Source organism: Pezoporus wallicus, unplaced genomic scaffold (genome assembly GCF_028554395.1).
Source record: "Pezoporus wallicus isolate ANWC-B61680 ecotype Strahan unplaced genomic scaffold, APGP_CSIRO_Pwel_v1 contig_5785, whole genome shotgun sequence".
Classification (NCBI taxonomy): domain Eukaryota; kingdom Metazoa; phylum Chordata; class Aves; order Psittaciformes; family Psittacidae; genus Pezoporus; species Pezoporus wallicus.
Window position 1 is genome coordinate 1782776 of NW_026641150.1, and position 19536 is coordinate 1802311.

The following is a 19536-nucleotide window of genomic DNA, read 5'->3' on the forward strand; positions in this document are numbered from 1 at the left end:
GGAGGAGACGTGCTGGGAAGCAGTGAATAAAGCCAGTAAAAATGACATGCTTTTGCTCTAATCTTCTGCAGAACTAATTTAACATACATGTACTAGGATAATGCAAAAAAAAAAAAAAAGCCAAAGCAATCAAGACTATTCAAGAATTACGACTCAACTCATCAAGCCCCACAGGAAAAATGTCTAGTGGCTGCTACAATCTTTTCTGCCCAACTGGTAGTTTCTGATCATTAGCTGTCTCAAGCGCAGCTGTGGCAGGGTGAGCCATCCCTTGGAGCTAGCCTGGCTGGGCTGGGCTAAGGTTAGTGCTGGGTCATATGGGAAAACTCTCAATGCAGCTGCCTCACCATATTTTGTCTGTGGTTTATAAAATTAACAGGTTTCAAGGAACAAGACATTTCAGTTTTCAATGTGGTTCATGACCAAACCTTCACCAGAGTAAATAAGCTATGGAAAATTCCCAGAGGGCAAAAGAAAACCTCAAACCCAAACACACCATAAGCATGCCCTCTTGTCTTGAAATTACATGATTACAGAAGTTGAGAGGGAGGCAGGGAGAGGTTTTGAAAAAGAAAAGATATTTCAGCAAAGACTAAGCAGCTCACATCTTACAGCACAGGCATTCCCTCTGCCTCAGGGCTGCCAACCAAGAGCTGTAGGCTGTAGTCTCTGAGACAGCCCCTACACAATCACACTCTAAGCCAGGCACCATGATCCAAGCCTGTGGGTGTTCCACACCCCTGCCTTGGAACAGCAAAAATTACTTAAAAATTATAGGCTTTCTGATTAGTTTGGGATGCATATGTGTCATCAGCATCCTTGTGGGCCAGAACGGACAACCAATGCAAAAACAGAGTCAAGAAATGAGAACAGCCACAGCTATTCTTAAAACATGTATCTTTATTTACTGCTCTTCCAGACTAAATCACTTCCAGTGTACCTAGTCAAGAGCAGTTCTTCCCCCAGTCTCAACCCTAGGTAGGGAACAGCATACCATTTCCATTCTCATTTGTCAAATCAGACCATTTTCTTATTGCAACTCCACAGAAAAAAAAAAAAAAACCACAACACCAAAACACCACTTTTTTTCCTAGTCAATCTTGCTTTTTATCGCTGTATATAATCCATGTATTTTAATTGCTTTCACATACATATTGGGTTCCTGGGATCAATCATAATGCTTGACAAGTATTAACTTTCTGCTTCCAGCCTCCACTTGTTCACCCTCTCATTTCTTTATCTAGAGGCTTTGTCTCATCTGTATGTGTGGTTTTTGGCTATGCTTGGGTTCTTCTCTGCGTCATTTCAAAGACAACAGACTTCCTCCTCCTTGCTTGCTCTAGTGATCTAATTATTACTTGAACACTCAGTACTTTGTGCGGTAAACCTGACCAGACAGAGAAGTTAAAAGCAACTTAAAAGCAAACTTTGTGGCGGATTTGTCAGAACTGTCATCAAAACAATGTGTCTCTGGCTCATGCTAAATACTTATTTGGTAAGGTCATCTTACCTGTAAGGATGCTGTGGAGGACTGTAGTGACAGGACAAGGGGTAATGGGTTAAAAGTTAAACAGGGGAAGTTTAGATTGGGTATAAGGAAGAAGCTCTTTACTGTGAAGGTGGTGAGGCACTGGAATGAGTTGCCCAGGGAAGCTGTGAATGCTCCATCCCTGGCAGTGTTCAGGGCCAGGCTGGACAGAGTCTTGGGTGAGATGGTTTAGTGTCAGGTGTCCCTGCCCATGGCAGGGGGGTTGGAAGTGGATGATCTTAAGGTCCTTTCCAACCCTAACTATTCTATGATTCTGTGATCCTATCTTACAACATAGGCACTATACCCCAGGTACCTTGCTTTCCAGGGGTAATGGAGCACTTCTGAATAGTCTCACTTTGTGAATGGGCTTCTCAGGGTACATAAAATAGGCTATTAATCTTCTGATTTATAACAGAGTACTCCAGTGTCTAGTCTGACAGTGAAGAAGTCGTGTTTCTTCTTTTCTTTTACTACAGCCTTGCATCGTGAGCGGAGCTCCTTACTCATTCCCAGTGGTTTATGAGGAACTTTGAGGCAATGCTGCATGATGGACTTCCACGTGCACCTTGGCTAACCTCATGTCTGTGCTGGCACATGGTAGCTGCTCTCAAATCAGTGAGCTGACTTCTGTCTTCCACTGCAAGCAAGAACTGTTTCCTGGCCTCCCTCTTACTCCCTCTTAATTCTCTGTGTGTGACCAGGGACCTTGCTAAACCAACCATATTCATGTACTTTAGAGGGGCTTTGTCTGGATGTACCTGCACCTACCACTACTAAGTACAAACATGCTGTGCCTAGCTCAGAAATTCCCTGAATAATAAACTTCTGTAGGCCAGGACAGTGTGTCACCATGTGACTGCTCTCGTAATTCTTTATCTCCTACTGGACATACTTGGTTACATCTGAACTACTGTTAGTGCACCTTCAAACAAACCTTGAACTTCTCCTCCACTCCACAAAGTAATCTACCAGATCTTCATTCAGGATTTAACATAAACACACAACCCTTTTTTGCCAACAAGCTGATCAAGTGGCCCATTTGTTCTTGAATAAGGCAAAAATTTTCATGATTTATTCAGTCCTGGTTTTAAATTACACTCTGCCTCCATCATCAAAAATACTAACAGAATTATACCCCAACCGCCTCAAAATTTCTTTAACCAATCCATAGTCTGACTCTGCCTTGCCCCTGTCCATAGGGAATAATTAGGGTAGCAATACTGCATCCGTGTATTGAGTCAAGCCCGTGTCCTTTGGATAAACATTTGAAGCCAAACAATTATTGCCACTAACAGTAAGTGAACTCCAGGTAAAAGCAGATTTCCAAAGTACCTATTCCTTGACTTTTGGAAATGATCTGCTTGTACCAAAGAAAAATTTCCTACTATCCTTCTCACCTGGATGCTTTTTGTACTGGGAACAGACCAGTTTCCTCTAAAACTGGTTGTAACATACTGTAAATTGCTCACAGTGATGTACTCTGGTTCACCTTCACCTTATGTCTCATTCAGACAAAAAATGTTACAGTTTTGTGTAGTGTCTGGTGACCACTGTTCACACTGGTAGGAAAACCATTCTCCTTTAGGAACCCTGACAATATCCTATGCTCTTTGGAAGATACCCTGATCTTTGTTTAAGGGGGGGTTTAGGGTTTTGTTGTTTGTTTTTTTCTTACCCTCTGACAGGATTAATAGTCAATTGGAGCTACTCTTCCTTCCTTCACATGACCAATTCATAAACTCTGACACTAAATGAAATTCTGCCCCATTCAAACAAATGGCAAAACATTACCTGGGACCAACATTTCACTCGATGTGCATTCTCTTAAAATAAAGGTTGTACAGCATTTGATGCATTGGCTCCAAAATGCGTCTACAAAGGGCACATTATACGCTCAAAGCTACCTGCATTTTGGTTTCTGAAATCTGGACAGAGTGGCTGTGCAAGCAACTGTTTTCATTTTTCCCCTTAAAATACCCTCCAAAGCCTCCATACCAGAATCACAACAGAGACTTTGAAACTCAGAGATTAGAGCTGCAACCCCACATAAGTACTGCCTTTTCTTCCCCATTTCCAGCTGAGTTCAGAACAGTTGCAGCCCAGCAACACATTAAAACATGATCTTAAACTTGTGTTATCCTGAACACAGGTTCCCTCCTGAACTGACCTACAGTTTTTGCAGCCTCATGCAGCACCCAGATTAGCTTTTAGCCTTAACTAGACAGCTCTGTATAAGCAACATTTCTGTCCCGCACACACAATTCTTATTAACAAAAGGTTGTTAATGGCGACTTGCTTCGGACAGAGCAGAGGAAGAGGAACTGACTGGTGATGTTTGGGTCTGAACAACAATTTCCTGCCCAGGTATTCACTGAATATATTTTATAGCAAAACAGGAACAAATATTCATACAAAGCCAACCAACAACATACAGAAAGCAAATGAAAGTTAACGAGCACAACCCCTACTTACCCGATCTTAACAAAAAATATTACAGATATTACAGTAAAGCTACAGAATGCTAAGATTTGCTTTATTAAAATAAGGAAAAAAAACAACTGTCAGTACATATGCATCCCACTTCAAATAAACTGCAAGATTTGATCATGTCAGTAGACATCTAAACATTTCTTACTAGTTTAAAAATCATACAGACTTTTTTCTGCTATTAATATGGAAGCTGTCCTCCATGTACAGTTCAAAACATCCAATTTGCTTCCCAATATCAGCTCTCGAAAGACTTTTAAACCCACACATTTAGAGAGAACCATCTGTACTCTGCACTAAATAGAGAACAGACTAAGAAGTGGGTGTTAGCCATCCTGTTCTCCCAGAACAAGGAGTTAATCCATTAGCAGTTAAACCAGTTTATGAGTCAATTACAGAAGGGTTGTAAGCTTCCTAAAAGCCACTTCAGAAAAGTTTTTAGTTAGATTAATATAAAAAAAATGGTTAAATTATCTTCTGTGACAGCGCCCTGAGGCCTTGAAGAAAGACACAAGCTTGCTGAAATTTTGAACAGCATTGATTTAGTGACTGTTACTGGCATTAACATCATCATTTCCTCCTGCCTTGGTCTTGGACTTGCAACCCCAGTTATTAACAGGGAGTGACAGATGAATGATGGGAGAGTAAAGAGAAAAGGTAAGTAAGTAAGGAGATGGTGTTACTTTTAGCATATGTTGATTTTCAGAAGAGACAAAAGAACCAAATAAAAGTTGCAGCAAAGCAAGAAGTATGTGAAAATTACGGAAAGCAACACAAAAGAAGAGGTACAATCAGGAAAGGATAAATCTGCCCAATGACAGCACTGTACTGGTTCTTGTAGGGGAAGTGAAGAAATTAGAATCTGATGTAGTAGGGCAGGAAGCCCAGGAATTGGTCAACATATCATGGCAGTTACAGAAGCATGTGTATTAAAGCAGCATGGTGAGGAACGCAAGAGGAGTGAAGCACAAAAAACAATTACAACATGCAGCAAACAATTAGAGCCTAGACAGCGGCTTTAGCTGAGCCGACTGCGGCCTACAGCAATACTAAATTGACGCAATCGATAGCGTCTGTACAGGCAGATAAAGGAAGAAAGAAGACCAAAGACCAAAAGGCACGATAGCTGGACACAGAAAGGCTGTTATAGCTACATAATGAAGCCAGCCAGTGACACAAAAATCTCCCATGTTGTTTTTCTTTGCTTGGAAACGTAGGTCGGTCTCCAGAAGGCACACAGCATGCTATATGGGATATACAGGGTTTATGGAAAGCAAACTGCAACAAACTCAGACTTGAGGACTAAGTTTAATCTGCTACCGAGAAGGAGCTGCCTGTACACACAGCACAACCCCTCCTTTCAGGCAGGGCCTGCATGTCACTGCACACATGCACGAGCACATAAGCAAACAAAATAAGCTGTGTGAGCATGTCCTAACTTTTCCCTTCTGCCAGTCAATAGGGGCCACAAAAGCCTACAACTAAGAGATGGACTGAAAACCATGTGACAAAAAGGAAGGTAAAATGAAGAAGCCAGTTTCGGAATGACTGAAATGCATCCCAAAGATGGGGTGTGATACTTGGCAGGGTAAAAGTTACCAAGAATACAGCCAAAGAAAAAGTTTTTGAACCTATCTGCAGGGATTTGATTACGAAGTAAATAAAAATATAAGAGAGGAAGAAGAGACTAAACCCAGAAGTTTTAAAGAAATTATGACACAAATAAATAAGGCACCTGGAGGACTGCAGGGAGTATTTGACTATAAGAAAAGAGCAGCAAAACAGAAGCAGCATCCTCTTAACTTACCTAGAGGTGCCCTACCTAGCTGGTGAGTAGGGACCTCCTCCAAAGTGCTGAGTATTGCAAAGCCAAACATCTGTCCCAGGCTGGCCACAGATGGTAATATTTTAAATAAAAATTCAGACATGCTGGTAAGCGAACTGAAAAGACAGACATCTGTGACAACCAGGAGAGCAGGATATACAGCAGATTGGAGGAAAGCATCTGAATTTCACGCCACAACACACTGGAACCACAGGGAACAATAACCCAGAACTCTTGGGCCAAGGGAATGCACTAGCTAAGAGTCTGGATCAAATCTCAACAACTTTTGGGTAACAGGGGATGCACACAGGAAGGGAAGGCAAGGGAGCGAGATAGCTTAATGAGAGCTGTGGTGCTGACACAGCCAGTTTCTTCATCCCTATCCAGTCCAAGTATAAGAATTTCTCTACTAAATAAATCCTTGAAGATTCTTTCACATAGATTCTCACATCATATATTTCACTAGATGTATTACAGTAGCAAATACACTATTCTAAATGAAAAAAAAAAAAGTCACAGTTTAAAAGGAAGCAATTATTTGTGGACCTAGAAAACAACCAAAGGTACCTTCAAACACTACATGGAGGCTACAAACTTCTGTGCTGGGCATGCTTTGGCACACCTGAGGTAGGTGAAACTTTTAATGCTTTAAAAAAACAACTTGAAACAACTCAGAACAACTTTTGATTACGTTCATGTGAATAATCAGATTATCTGGGATCTTGATTAACAATACTTATTATTAAAGGGCAGTGAACTTTACTACACATGCAATAATTTCATTAAGGAATTCAAATTAAGCTGATTCATCACTTCTACTGAAACCTCATGGCAGTTAAGTTGCCAGCTGAGTCCCAAAGTAATGCTGATGCATTAAATCCATTTTGATAGGAGAACTGGGCTAAGGTTATACAAATTGTGCCACAGTTAACACAGAAATGCTCTCCACCTAGAATTCAAGAAATAGTATTAATAGCTTGATGCACAGATTTATGCAACTAAAAAGATGTTAACGTGTCTCACTAGGATTACTGACAATGCAATAATCAAGCAGGGGAGGCAAAAAAATTAAATAAAATAGCACATAAAATCACAGGTATTTAACAGTAAAATCAAGGCATTACATCCTCAAAAACTGTATTTTTTTGTATTTTGTATTATGTATTTTAATCAAAGTACAGAAATAATCCAAATCAACATTCAGATACGCCAAGTTTGTGAAAAGCAGGAAGAACTGTGGAAAGTTCTTCAGTTATCCAAACAGCAACACACAGATCAGGCTTGTTAAGTTTCATTTATCTGAAGTTCTAACACTAATGCAGATATTGCTATTCATAACAAGAAGCACAAACATCACACGCATCAAAAAGCATGACCGTACGCTGCCTAGTTTAAATTGTTCCTCCAGTCCTACAAGTCCACCTACCTTACTGTGACACTTGATTATGCCAAAATCACTGAAGTGGGTAGTGAAACATCTCACATGTAAGGCAATACACGTGCAGCTTTCCAGAGCTAGTGTAGCACTTTCACTGATCAATTACTACCCTTTCCTTCTCAGTGCTGGGTATCCTCTTAGGACTGTTGGTGTCTTTAGCTCCTGCTATGGCCTCTCCCCTACAAGTTTCAGCAGAGAAAGGGATCATCTCTCCTACACATCTGCTATAGTGTTCTGTGCCTAGAGGATCACACTGTGAATATATTACAGAAATTGCAGGAAGGATGTTTTGGGGCCATTCTGTGGAAACACCAAAGAAAGTGGGTTCTGCAGACAAACCCTTCCCTTAGCAGTGAAACCTTAATAAAGCATCATCCTCTGCAACATCACAACTGTAAAGCACCAGGCTCCTAAGACTCTCCACAATTTTTAAGACATTGGTAAAGTACCCACCTGGAACGATCCTGCCTGATGCTTTCTCCTCTAAAACCATATAGATACATTGTGTTATAGGTAGCATTTCAGAAAATAAAAAAAATAAACTATTTAGACTTTTTCTGAGTGATGGCTTACTACTGAATTATCACAGAGCAATACGCAGGAGCTGCTTGGGGAGGAAGGCACAGACTCTTAATAGAAGACAAAATACCTTGACCAGTTGGATGGGATAAAGGACTAGATGAGATTTCCTGCACAATGAGAGCACATCAGAATGGTAAACCTGGTACCCTACCAGGAGCAAAGCATTACACATATTGTGAACAGCTTCTGCTGGCACACTATCCCCCTTTCTACCCTGAAATGTCAGTCATGTCCTAGGTTCAGCTAAAATCTATGATATCCCACCCAAAGAAGGCTCTGCTTCACCAAGTGGTGGTTATATTGTTGTTTGCACAGAACTAAGACATCTGGTGATGAAAAACAATGTCAAGTAAATGCTCCTTAAAAGTTTTTAGCGTCTTGTCACTTGAGATCTTCTTAGGGAAAAACAAGATGCAAATTAAGACATGGTCAGGTAGGCATTCTGGTATAACCAGCTGTAATTAATACCCCACATCAGCTTTGTAATTCCACTTATTGCACAAACAGTTCATACTTGCATTAAGTTTCTCCTTGCATTTTGGGACCAAAAGGGATTTTTGGGATCACAGTCTGGGCTCTTTCAGGACAGTGATGAAAGCTCTCATGTACTCAAGTTGTACAACGAGTTCATGATGTCTACTGCATCTCCAGAGCACCTTCTTGAAAGAAATCAAGGCTTAATTCAAAGGACTGTCAATGATTAAAACATCTTTACAATGTTCTACAGGAAACACTTCACTGGTTAATGAGCAGGGGGGTGAAGGTGGTATGCGGTATTTTACTACTTGTTTCATCACTAGGTTAGCCTTTTGCTTCCAACCACTGGATATTACTGTGGTAAGAAGAAATACTCAGAAGGACTCCCATCTGAACATTGTGCACACTGTGGTTTCATCCACTTTGAAGCTTTTCTTGCATGAATCAAACACTTGCTCACTGTGAGACACATTTACCAGATCTGGTTCTTCCTGCAGTTATTCTGTGAACCCTTGTGAGTTCAACAGCATCCTTTTTAGCCTGGTCTCCTAAAGATATGGGTTTATGAGAAAATGCTTTCTGTCTACATTTGGCCAGTCTCCCACTGTTGATGTTTTTAGTCATTTCCACAAAATGTGAAAAAGTTGGAGAGCCTTCAAAAGATACTCCAGTTCCATGAATTTTGTGAAATCCAATGGCTGTGTAGAGAATAGAGCACCACTGGATGTCCCCAGGGAGGAAAGGGAGAGTTCAGCAATTCTCTGTAGCCTTTGACTCAACAGTACATGAACAAAGTCGGCCATTGCACCATGCCACCTCTTTCCAACATGTTTAGGCTAGCAAAGCAGGAAATGGCAACATGGCACTGACTGGCCAACAACTAAAAGAGTAACACCACTTGCAGCCAGTATATCTGTAGCTGTATAGAGTCTAGCTGAATTCTTGCTTCTGTTTGAAGCGTATATGAAATTATTACAAAACCATCACCTTGGAAGCAAGTCAACTGTAAAATGAGTTGAAATTAATTGCAGACATACTGCCTCCAAAAGCACAGCCTCCTTGCCAATTTCCGAGCTTGTTAGAATGGTATCATGCATTTTCTTTCAAAATATTTCCCTTTTCTCTTTGTATTTAAAAGAACAAAATGATTAAAGGAGGAACTAGCAAACTACCTTGTACAGCGGGAAGCAAGAGTGACACAGTGAAAATTACTCATTATAAAGTGCTATTACACATGTATATTAAAAGACTTTTACTCTTTCCCACTCACAAGTGCTTTGTTTGTTAGAAATACATAATTAGCAACACAGATGAAACATTTCACAATCAGCTCTTACTAGAAATGCCAGAAAATGGCATCCAAGTCAAAGGTTTACACCAAGGCGGGGGTACGGGGGGGGGAGTACAGTGTATCTCAGATTATATTAGCTCTGTGGACTGTGAAAAGAATTTGGTCAAAGTACATAGCCAGTTGTGCTGCCAGTTCAATAAATGTACCCAGAAACATGAACATGACTTCTAGCTCACCCAGATGGTGGAGTAGGGAAAGAGATACTTTCTCATTATTGCCCCATACACTGTCAGACTTCTTGCAAAATCTTCCTCTCAACAAATAGATCTGTGAACAACTGAGTTAATGAAGGGTGTTTCCTATGCATTGTACACCATGTCTACTCTCTTAAACTTCAAAAAAAACCCCCCAACTTCAACACCTGTGGCCCTATGACTTCCTCTTTACCCTGCAGCTTCCCCTATTCCTAAAATACCTTGATGTCCCCAGTTCCTTGTTCTGCTAAGTAAATACTACCTTGGCAAGTGTTGCTCTTGAAGCAATAGACAAAAAACTTGCAGTTTCAACAGTCATTCAGAATGTAACAGCATATAAATTTACCTCTGTATTATGCTTAACACTGTGTACTTCAAAGAGCCTTTTGATACAGGTCATACTGCAAGACAGCCAACTAATTTTTCCTAGGGCCCTACCTCAAACATAACTGAACTTCTGTAGCTGATCACCATTAAAGGACATTTGGGGTAAGGTCAACATATCCAAGGTGCTAACAATTCATAGGTCTCAAAATCCATGCATCTCTTACAAATACAGGTACTACAGGAATTCTAATGCCACCCCCAATCAACCTAACACTGTGACCTCAAGCACACTGAGAAGTTAAGTTATTAATCAAAAGGATTTTTGCTTGAATAATTTCCCTCCATTTATAAACTCAGACCATGCTTACTCTGTGTAAAACAGGAAGTATTGTGCACTATTTGAACAGTACATAGCACTTACTGTCGGAACAGCCTTAGAAGAGTTACATTCCAGTCTTGAATTACAAACTCAGTTTTGTATGTATCCCAGACAGCCATGTGATGACAATTCAATCTCAAAGGTGAGCACTAAACATGTCCTCCTGGAGGTGGACTACTGCCAAAGGGTGTAATTGAAGAATTTGCTCTTGATTAGGATTACAGATGATACTTGTTTGTGATTTGAGTAAACAAAGAATTTTATGAACAGAGAAGAAGCACTGAAAAAACACTGAATACAAAACCAAAGAAGGATGAAAGCTTCCCACTTTATTTAGTAGGAAACATGGCAGCAGGAGATAGCATTTATAGATATGGTGGGTTTGGTGGAGAGTGAGCGATTTAAACTTGAGTTGGGCTACAAAACAGTCAACAGAAGTTTTGGTGAGAATGGAGATGCAAAGGGGAGAGAACTACTTAGATGGCAGGCAGTGTAACCTCAATGCTACCAGAGCTGAGAGGAAGGAAAAATATTGATGTACTATATCCTAAAGCCTTGGACAGAAATACATATCCATGCCTTCTCTTTTCCCCTTCCTACTCCCCAAAACCTGCAGTATTGCAGCACTACAGGATAAAAATAGCAGATACTATGTGATTTAATATCTGAGCAATTTTCCCCAGTTTGTTATGAAACACACACAAGATTAAAAGCATGACCAAGGTGCAATCCTGCAGGGAAAGGCACAGCTTGATGCAGGGTATGCTTTCTAGAGAAAGGAGAAAGTGACACATTTTAATGGATGCATGAGTTTATTGAAGGTGAAGCTTTGAAACCACTTTGTGCCCTCGTTAGCATTCCCTACCAGCAGCAAAGAGAAGTCAAACTGTTTCAGAATGCTGTGAGGTAACCTGATTGATGCATATGTTAAACGGGCCTGCTCATGGTCAGCAATACTGCTGGGTTTTTTCCTGATTCAGCTCATGTTTCAGGCAGGAAAATAAGCTTCATTTGACCCTGAAGCAAGTTCAAAGCTGTATATCTCTGCAACAGAGTAGAAACTTCTCTACAGGAACATATAACAATATGTTCTCTAAGTCTGGAAGCAGAAAACCCAAGAGGCAGGGTGGCTCAGGGACCCATGAAAGCAAGGGAAGAATGCTGAGAGCTGTAACTTCACAGGAAGAGCACCCACTGCAAGCTCTGGCCTCAGACTACTTCCAAACTCAATAGGAGCGGCAGCCTTGCACCAGGCCAACATACCACAAACAGACTGAGCACCACTACCCCACACAGTAACAAATCAGTGTCATCAGCACATTGCCTCCATGAGTACCTCCTGGCTACTGAACACCCTCCTCTAATTTGGAAAAGGAAAGTGCAGTATGGCACACCACACTCAAATGAGGAGCAAATCCTGCTCAATACTGGCTCAATCCGGCTATTAAGTAACCGGAGTCCACCCAACAGCACTACGACCAATTAAAGAAAACTGGAATACTATGAGAGATTATAGACATTACATCAAGCAAATGGGTTCCACTGTCTCCTGCATTTAAATGTAATTCACACACACAAAAAAAAACAACCAAAAAACCCCCCCCACAAAAACCAAACCTCACAAAACAGCTCAGAAATATATTATTTAAAACTTCGCAGGCCACCCCTCCTGCGCTCCTGCTTTCCACTCTGACCAGCATCAGAGATAGAGCCATGACAGAAAGCCAACAAAATTTAGTCTTCAGCACCACAGATACAATACAACCATGCATTTCCAAGTTCTCTCCTCAATTCAACCCCTTAGACAGTTTCATTACCTATTCCTGGGATCTGGTGAACATAGTTATTTACAGGAAAGTAAACTAGCTCCAACATAAATGAGAAAAGCAGGAAACAAGTTAGTAAAGGAAAATTCTCAGATGACTCCAATATGATGCCTGTGTGTTTTAATTTTACACAAAAGCATTTAAATATAATCCATAATTGAAGGACTAGCTGCATTCCTGTAGTTTTTCAAGGTGTCTCCAAAAGCAATCACAGGTGACAACAGCAAATCTTCACCAGACAAGATGGGATCACAGAATGGTTAGGGTTGGAAGGGACCTTAAAGATCACCTAGTTCCAACCCCCTGCCATGGGCAGGGACGCTTTCCTCTAGACCAAGTTGCTCAAAGCCCCATCCAACCTGGCCTTGAACACTGCCAGGGATGGGGGAGCCACAGCTTCTCTGGGCAACCTGTGCAAATGCCTCACCATCCTCATTGTAAAGAACTTCTTCCTAATGTCTAATCTAACTCTACCCTGTTTCCGTTTAAAGCCATTCCCCCTTGTCCTGTCACTACATAGCTTTGTAAAAAGTCCCTCTCCAGATTTCCTGTAAGCCCACTTTAGGTACTAGAAGGCTGCTCTAAGGTCTCCTTGGAGCCTTCACTTCTCCAGTTTTCCTCTTACTCTTAGATTAGGATGCAGACTGCTGATCCACAAGCAGGAACAGCCATTTTCTCAGCACTTCTGACTACACTTGACAGATGTAGCTTTGCCCTTCAGGAGCTGTGTGCAGCAAAGCACAGTTGCTGACCCTCTGAAACTGTCAAAATGGAGCGCCATTTACCTTAACCCTAGAAACATCACATTGCATGAGAGAATTTTAAACAGTTACAGAAAGTCAGACTGATTTAGGGCAATGGTTGCCAACCTGCAAGCAATGCGCTGCCCAGGCCACTTCCCAGCAAAGCTCATGGACAAGGAAATTCAAATCTCTAATGTGAGGAACTGGAGAGGAAGGTCAGATGCTGCTCACTGCATGCTTTGTGCTCTGTTCTCATGGGAGAGAAGGCTGGGGAACCATCAGCGAGTCCCAGCACTCCTACCCCTAGGCAGAGACCTTCTGCTTTAACCACACTTGACAAATGACACCTTCCTCCTTACCTCCCCCTTCCTCTTCAGAAGGGCTTATAAAGCTCTTAAATGCCCACAGCTCTGTCACTATTGTCTTAATGACCCCTGAAGTGTTTATCTTAGGGATGTCGTATCTACTTATTGTTTCCTTTCCTGCTTGCTCCTGCAAACAGTCCATTTAACTGTATTCCACATGGTCAGATCACATCATGTAGAGCTCTTAAGACAGCCGCATGGCATTTAAGTTTAATTCATAAATTAATGCAGAGTGGCTGCATCTTCCACACCAGAGCTACAAATGCTTCATTTATCAAATAAAATTTCAGCATTGCTAATGTATTTGTAGACTCATTATTTGCTTACTGGAACTTCCAAACCACATATGTTATTATTTAGCTATATAGGTTTACTGGGGCAGGGGGGAGATAATAAAAGGAACAGGGGGAGGGGAAAACACTCCAAAAGCAGATGTTCCCAAGCTTTTTTAAACCTAAGAGACACGACATAAGAAGGAGCAGCTGGGGACACTGAATAAGTACAGACCTTTATATGTGACTAATTACATACACATGCTGGAATTCTCAAAGGAAGATCAGGGAGCCAGGCTCCCAGCTCACGCTGACTTTCAACAGGAGTTCAGTGGCCTGTTTCTTCAGGCATGCTAGAAGTCAGATGTCATCTTGCTAAATACAGAACACTGCTTCTAAATGCTGCCTCTGGTGGCTTAACCACAGCGCAGCCTATGGATTTCTACAAACCTATCTGCAGGAGCCCTCCTCTTTTTTTAACTAAATACACATACATATTTGCTGATCCTAGCCTGTGTTGCCCTGCAATATGAGTGAAAGTTGTGTCTGGACCAGCCCAGAAGCATTAAAAGTCTCTGGGGAACCACCTTTCTGTGTTGAACACAGATGTGCTGCACAGAATCTGCTCTAATGATTGCAGGGAAAGGTTTGCAAAAAGCCTGGATCTCCTTTCTGAGTATTTCTGTTGTAAAGGAAGGATATCTGTATACATAAAGTGATGTCTCAGAAAAGATTTAGGGAGAACCACATGAGACTGTTTTTCAAATATATTCAAGGAATGCAGGTACACACACTCCATTCATGACTTAGTTCTAACAATTCAACATGGTCCATGTTGCTAATTTTCCTTCCTCTGCATTACAAAAAAAGAACAGTGCAGTTTCTAGGATGCACAGGATTAAGGCCTGATTCAGCTTAAAAACCAGGAGGTGAAAAAAACAAAAATACAGGAGCTATGTGTCAGCACAAGGGGGTAGGTATGGACATAACCATCTGGAAGCATGAGAAAGACTTGACCACTTTTTTCCATGGCCTTAGTACCTTAATGTTCATAAAATCATGGACATATTTCTGTCAGGTGACAAACCACTTGACAAACAAGACTGGGCCTTCACTTTACAGCCAGTGGGAGGTGATGCAGGTGCTGGTAGCCACAAACAGCAGCTGACTCTGCACAGGGCCAGGAAGGCTGTGGCTGTAAAGAGGACAGAGGAAGGCAACATGAGATACTTTGTGAGTGAAAGACAGAGAGGGAGGAAGACAGAACCTACTGCCTTTTTCCCAGTGCTCAAGATGACTCACTACATGGCACAACAGTAGTTAGTACAAATGCAGTTCTATAAATGCATCAGGCCACAAAGTCCATACATGTTGTCTTTTATAAGCCAAGCACATGGTCAAAGGTACGTGCTCAGCAGGCTGTAGGTCTGCTGTCTTTGTATGATGTGAACATACACATCAAAAGCCTGCATCCTGAAACCTGTAACAGGGACGGACATGAGAGACTTACAGAGACCCAGCTAACAACTATGTTCAAGCCAGTCACTAGGACTATCAGATTTCATACCAGTTCCACAGAGGGAGCCTACAAGTAACAAAGTGCTCCCAGGAGTGTGCCAAAGTGAAAGTTGTGGTCCTTAACCAAAGGATGACAGCAGGAGCTGCTTGGGGACACAAGATGCATGGTGCCTGCATCTGTACTCTCAATGTAACTTTTAAATCCACTAGTGCTTCTCCTTATAATGTCTTTTGCAGAGATTTGGTCCAGGAGATTGTGCTGTAGCAGCTGGCAGAGATTAGGGCCTCTGAAGGGCTCCGATGAAGCACAACAGCTAAGTGGTTTAGGGCTAAATGAAAGTATTGAATGCTTCCTAAGGAGAAGCTACTAGGTAACAGCTTTTAAACTGATTATTTTTGCTTCCTCTGCAGAGGCTAAGGAAGCTCACGCATCTTTTGCATTTTAAAGTAATCTGCTACTTAATGCTCAAGAGCTCAGCACTTAACAATTTCAATTTGCCCTTCCATTCAGATAAATTTTCCCCTCCACCTGTGCAGCTGACTATTCAGGGTGTGCTCCATGGGACTTCATGCTGGCTCAGCAAGGGCCCAGCTGCTTTCGAGGCTTTCTGGAATGTGGAGGTGGCAGGAATGTGAACACACTTTCTGGTGAAGACCTATGGGTAAGCTCTTAAGAAAAATATTTCTTTTCTGGATAGGTAAAAAAATTTCCTACTTAGGCCTAATCTTCACTCAGCCTGCCTCTGTATCTTTGAAAACAAGCACTATTCTGGTGCTTAAAAAAGCATATGTCTCAAAAGTATTTTTAAAGAGCTGCCTGCTGGAAGCAGCTTTTGCTCTCCCTGCAAACCTGAACTCTTCAACTAGCTATATCTATGAGGCTACTTGAAGGGGAGTGTTTATCTTTGCCACTAAGAGCTCCATTATTTTTTTTCTTAACTTAAAAAAGGGAATTCAAGGAAGTTCACAAGACAAGTACTGGATTCATCAGAACAGTCAGGTTTTAAGATGAAGAGATTCTAGGTTCTTGCTCATGGTTTTACAGCCTCATCTTACTTGCTCACTGCAATAAATTCATGAGCTATCCACAAGAAAATCAGTTATCATCACAAAACTTGGTTGGAAGCTGCACTTCCCTAATATACCCAGTCCCTGGCTTTTCACTCATGAACTACATATAACAGAAGTTCTGTCTACCCTACCTTTGCTGCGTTTTCCACTGGCAAATCCTGGCTACACAGACATGCAATTGAGCATTACTTAATTATCACACTCTTTTCTTACATACCTAAGCACTAGAACCAAACTATGAACAAACCTGAATAAGATTTCAGATAGTGGAAAAACATTAAGAGCTGAAGTTTGCTGTATATCTTCTTAAAGCAAACAGTGTGGCATGAAGAAAATGTTGGACTTCATTCTAAAGTGCTTTGATCGCACCCCCCCGCCAATGTAATCATTCCCCTTTCTTTTTCTTCATCATTCCCCTTTCTCACTTGTAAGACACATTGCCACAAAAACCTGCACCAATATAACTACATACTCTGGAAATACTTTTATTTCCCAATTCTTTAATCTACTGCTAAGCTCTGTTCTCACTTGCACTCAAATAACCAATAGCTGTGGAAGCTAGCTAGAGCCAGAGTGTCCATGTCAGCTACAGAAAAGAAGACGACATTGGGAAAAGATGCTTCAGCAGACAAAAGCTTCCTCGGCCTGTGATTTTCAAGTTCTGTTTCTAAGAGCCAAGGGCTAGATTTAAATCAAGATAAACTCTGAACATTATGATTCAGTTGTTAAAACCTCAAGATTTTTCTAGGCATCTCAGCGAATACATTATACTTACTGAAAAATATCTTGCAAATCAAGGTTACAGAATGCTTCACAAGCTATTTTCTCTGCATTGTAGAAAGTGAATGAAATAGTCTTCAAATCAAGGCCTTATTACTTTTCATGAAGCAAGGGGCTGCATGTGTTACATGTTAGGAAGAACCTTTTCAGACACTTATTTCCAGCATTTCAGGAATCCCAACAAAAAAAATCCATTGGTACTGTAATGTTACCAGGTCTCATTTAACTGAGGAAAATTTAAAAGAAAGCTGGCTGTGTCATGGCATGCTGTCTCAGAACAAAACAAGATGAGGTAAACACTTCTGAAGGTCCCTCAGTATAACACCTAACTAAGTCAAAACAGACTATGGTGAGAATGGCAGGATGTTCCAGTTCATCTGTGTTTGTAGAGTACCAGACATCACAGGGTCTTAACTCACAATTAGGGTTCAGAGGACATGGATAGAGGCCTCTGTGGCTGTATCACAACACTAAGAAGTGCACTACATGCTTCCAGAATGAATCTGGTACTCAGGACAGCTGTGCTACTTTTCCATCACTAAGCACAATACCCTCCAGTCCTGCTCTGAGGACAGGCCAAATTTAGTAATAAGTTGTCCTCTGTGTTCCCTCTCACACAGCGGAGATACAAGCAGGGTAGAAAGATAAGAAACTGCCTTTTCCCACCTTCTATTTCCCCCTCAACTGCAAGGCCCTAGGATCTATAGCAATACAAATAATACTTCAACCAAAGAAGCCAGCCAACTACTCAGTAGATGCAGGTTTGAACCCCGGTTTTACAGAATGTGTGAGACCATCATCACCTGGTCACATTCAAATTGCACAATGGAAAATGACACAATGAAAGTCTTCACACAGCAATTAAAGTAAGTCTGGGCCCTCCAGGTAGTACACAGCTGTACTGACATAGAAACACCTGTTCTGAAAAAGGTACAGGTGTGTTCCAGTGGCATTGCGCCCTGGTTAATAAGTTCACTGGAGCTCACAGCCTACACAGCAACTTGCACCAAACTATCCCTGTTATTCACTCTGCCTCATCACAGCAGACTAAGGAGAGAAAGATTTCAAATGCACCTACTCACAGAGCTCTGGCAGGGCCCAGATGGCTAGAGGGTATACACACAAGCATGCAATTCAAGATCGCATACCTCAGCACATCCTCATATCAACAGTGTACCTAGAAGGATGTAGATCAACCACATGGCTCCTCTGCATTTGTTAACATGTCCTAGATACGAGGACTACCATGACAGCTTATTAACAAAACCATAGCAGAAGCAGTCACAAAATGATGTCAAATACTGGTCTGAAAATAGAACTTCCCTAGCAGAATACTTTTCTCTATTGACATAACTGCCAAATAGGTAGAAGTATATGATGCCAACACTCCAATTTTGATGGCTCTTGTGCCAGACAGAGAATACAAATCAGATTCCTGACAGAAGCCAACCAGTTCTGCCACTGCCCCTGCAGTAGCCACCTGAAAGGCTCTGGTGCAGTCAGAGAGCAATGTCCTTTCAGACTCCTCCTCACAGGAAGGCAAAAATCTTAACTCCCATCTGAGTCCTGCGGCTTCTAGGTGTCTATTTGTTTGAGTGAGATTAGGTGACTGATTCTGAGACTGCTTTAATAACTGATGGCAGACTCCTGTGCGTTAAATCAGCTCTGTAACACTCTCACCATAGAAGCTGTGCCACAAATCTGCTTAGCTGGTAAAGTCCTTAATGCAAATCAGAAAGACATTAATAATACCCTCTGGTATCTTTTTAGTATCTATGCCATGTCAAAACTGTGTGATTTATTAACATTTAAGGAATAAAAGTATATAGATTATGTGGAGAGAAGAGAAAAAAAAATTCACAACCTATAAACTCCTAAGGTTATCTCTGATTAAGAACATTGAATATCCAAACAATGTTTTCATTCCTCCAACCTTTTTAAATGAAGCACTGCACACTATCTGAAATCAGTGTGTTTCTCATAACTCTGCAGTTACATTTCAAATCCTACCGTGTTGCAAGCTTATGGCAGACGACACCAGTGTCTGTTATGACTTCACTCAGTCTCAGCTCAAGGTGAACCTTCCCCTGAAACACACCAAAAGACCACATGAAAAGTTAGGTTTATGCATAGCCAGCCACATCATTCCAACTTCAAACAAAGCAAGATGGTTAAATGCAAGTAACTCCAGGAGTTAGCAATTAAGTAATAGCTGTATAGCTATAACTGCCATAGAATTCAGATTAGTAGCCATTTCACTAAAATTTCAGTGCGTAATTCCCACCGTTATTTGATCTCCATGTTTTAGAAATTGATATGGGGGGTCTGCAGCTTGACATAAAAGCATTTGGTTGGAGCTTTATCTATATT

General features: G+C 41.3%; 1 protein-coding gene across 2 annotated transcripts in view; it reads right to left on the minus strand.

Moving 5' to 3' along the window:
• Positions 1 to 19536, minus strand: part of RASA3 (RAS p21 protein activator 3) — a 130645-nt gene that overhangs the window by 36615 nt on the left and 74494 nt on the right. For both annotated transcript variants that reach the window (XM_057422286.1, XM_057422287.1), the window contains exon 5: positions 19177 to 19253. In XM_057422286.1, coding sequence (XP_057278269.1) covers positions 19177 to 19253 — 77 coding nt within the window. The remainder of the gene's footprint in view (positions 1 to 19176; positions 19254 to 19536) is intronic.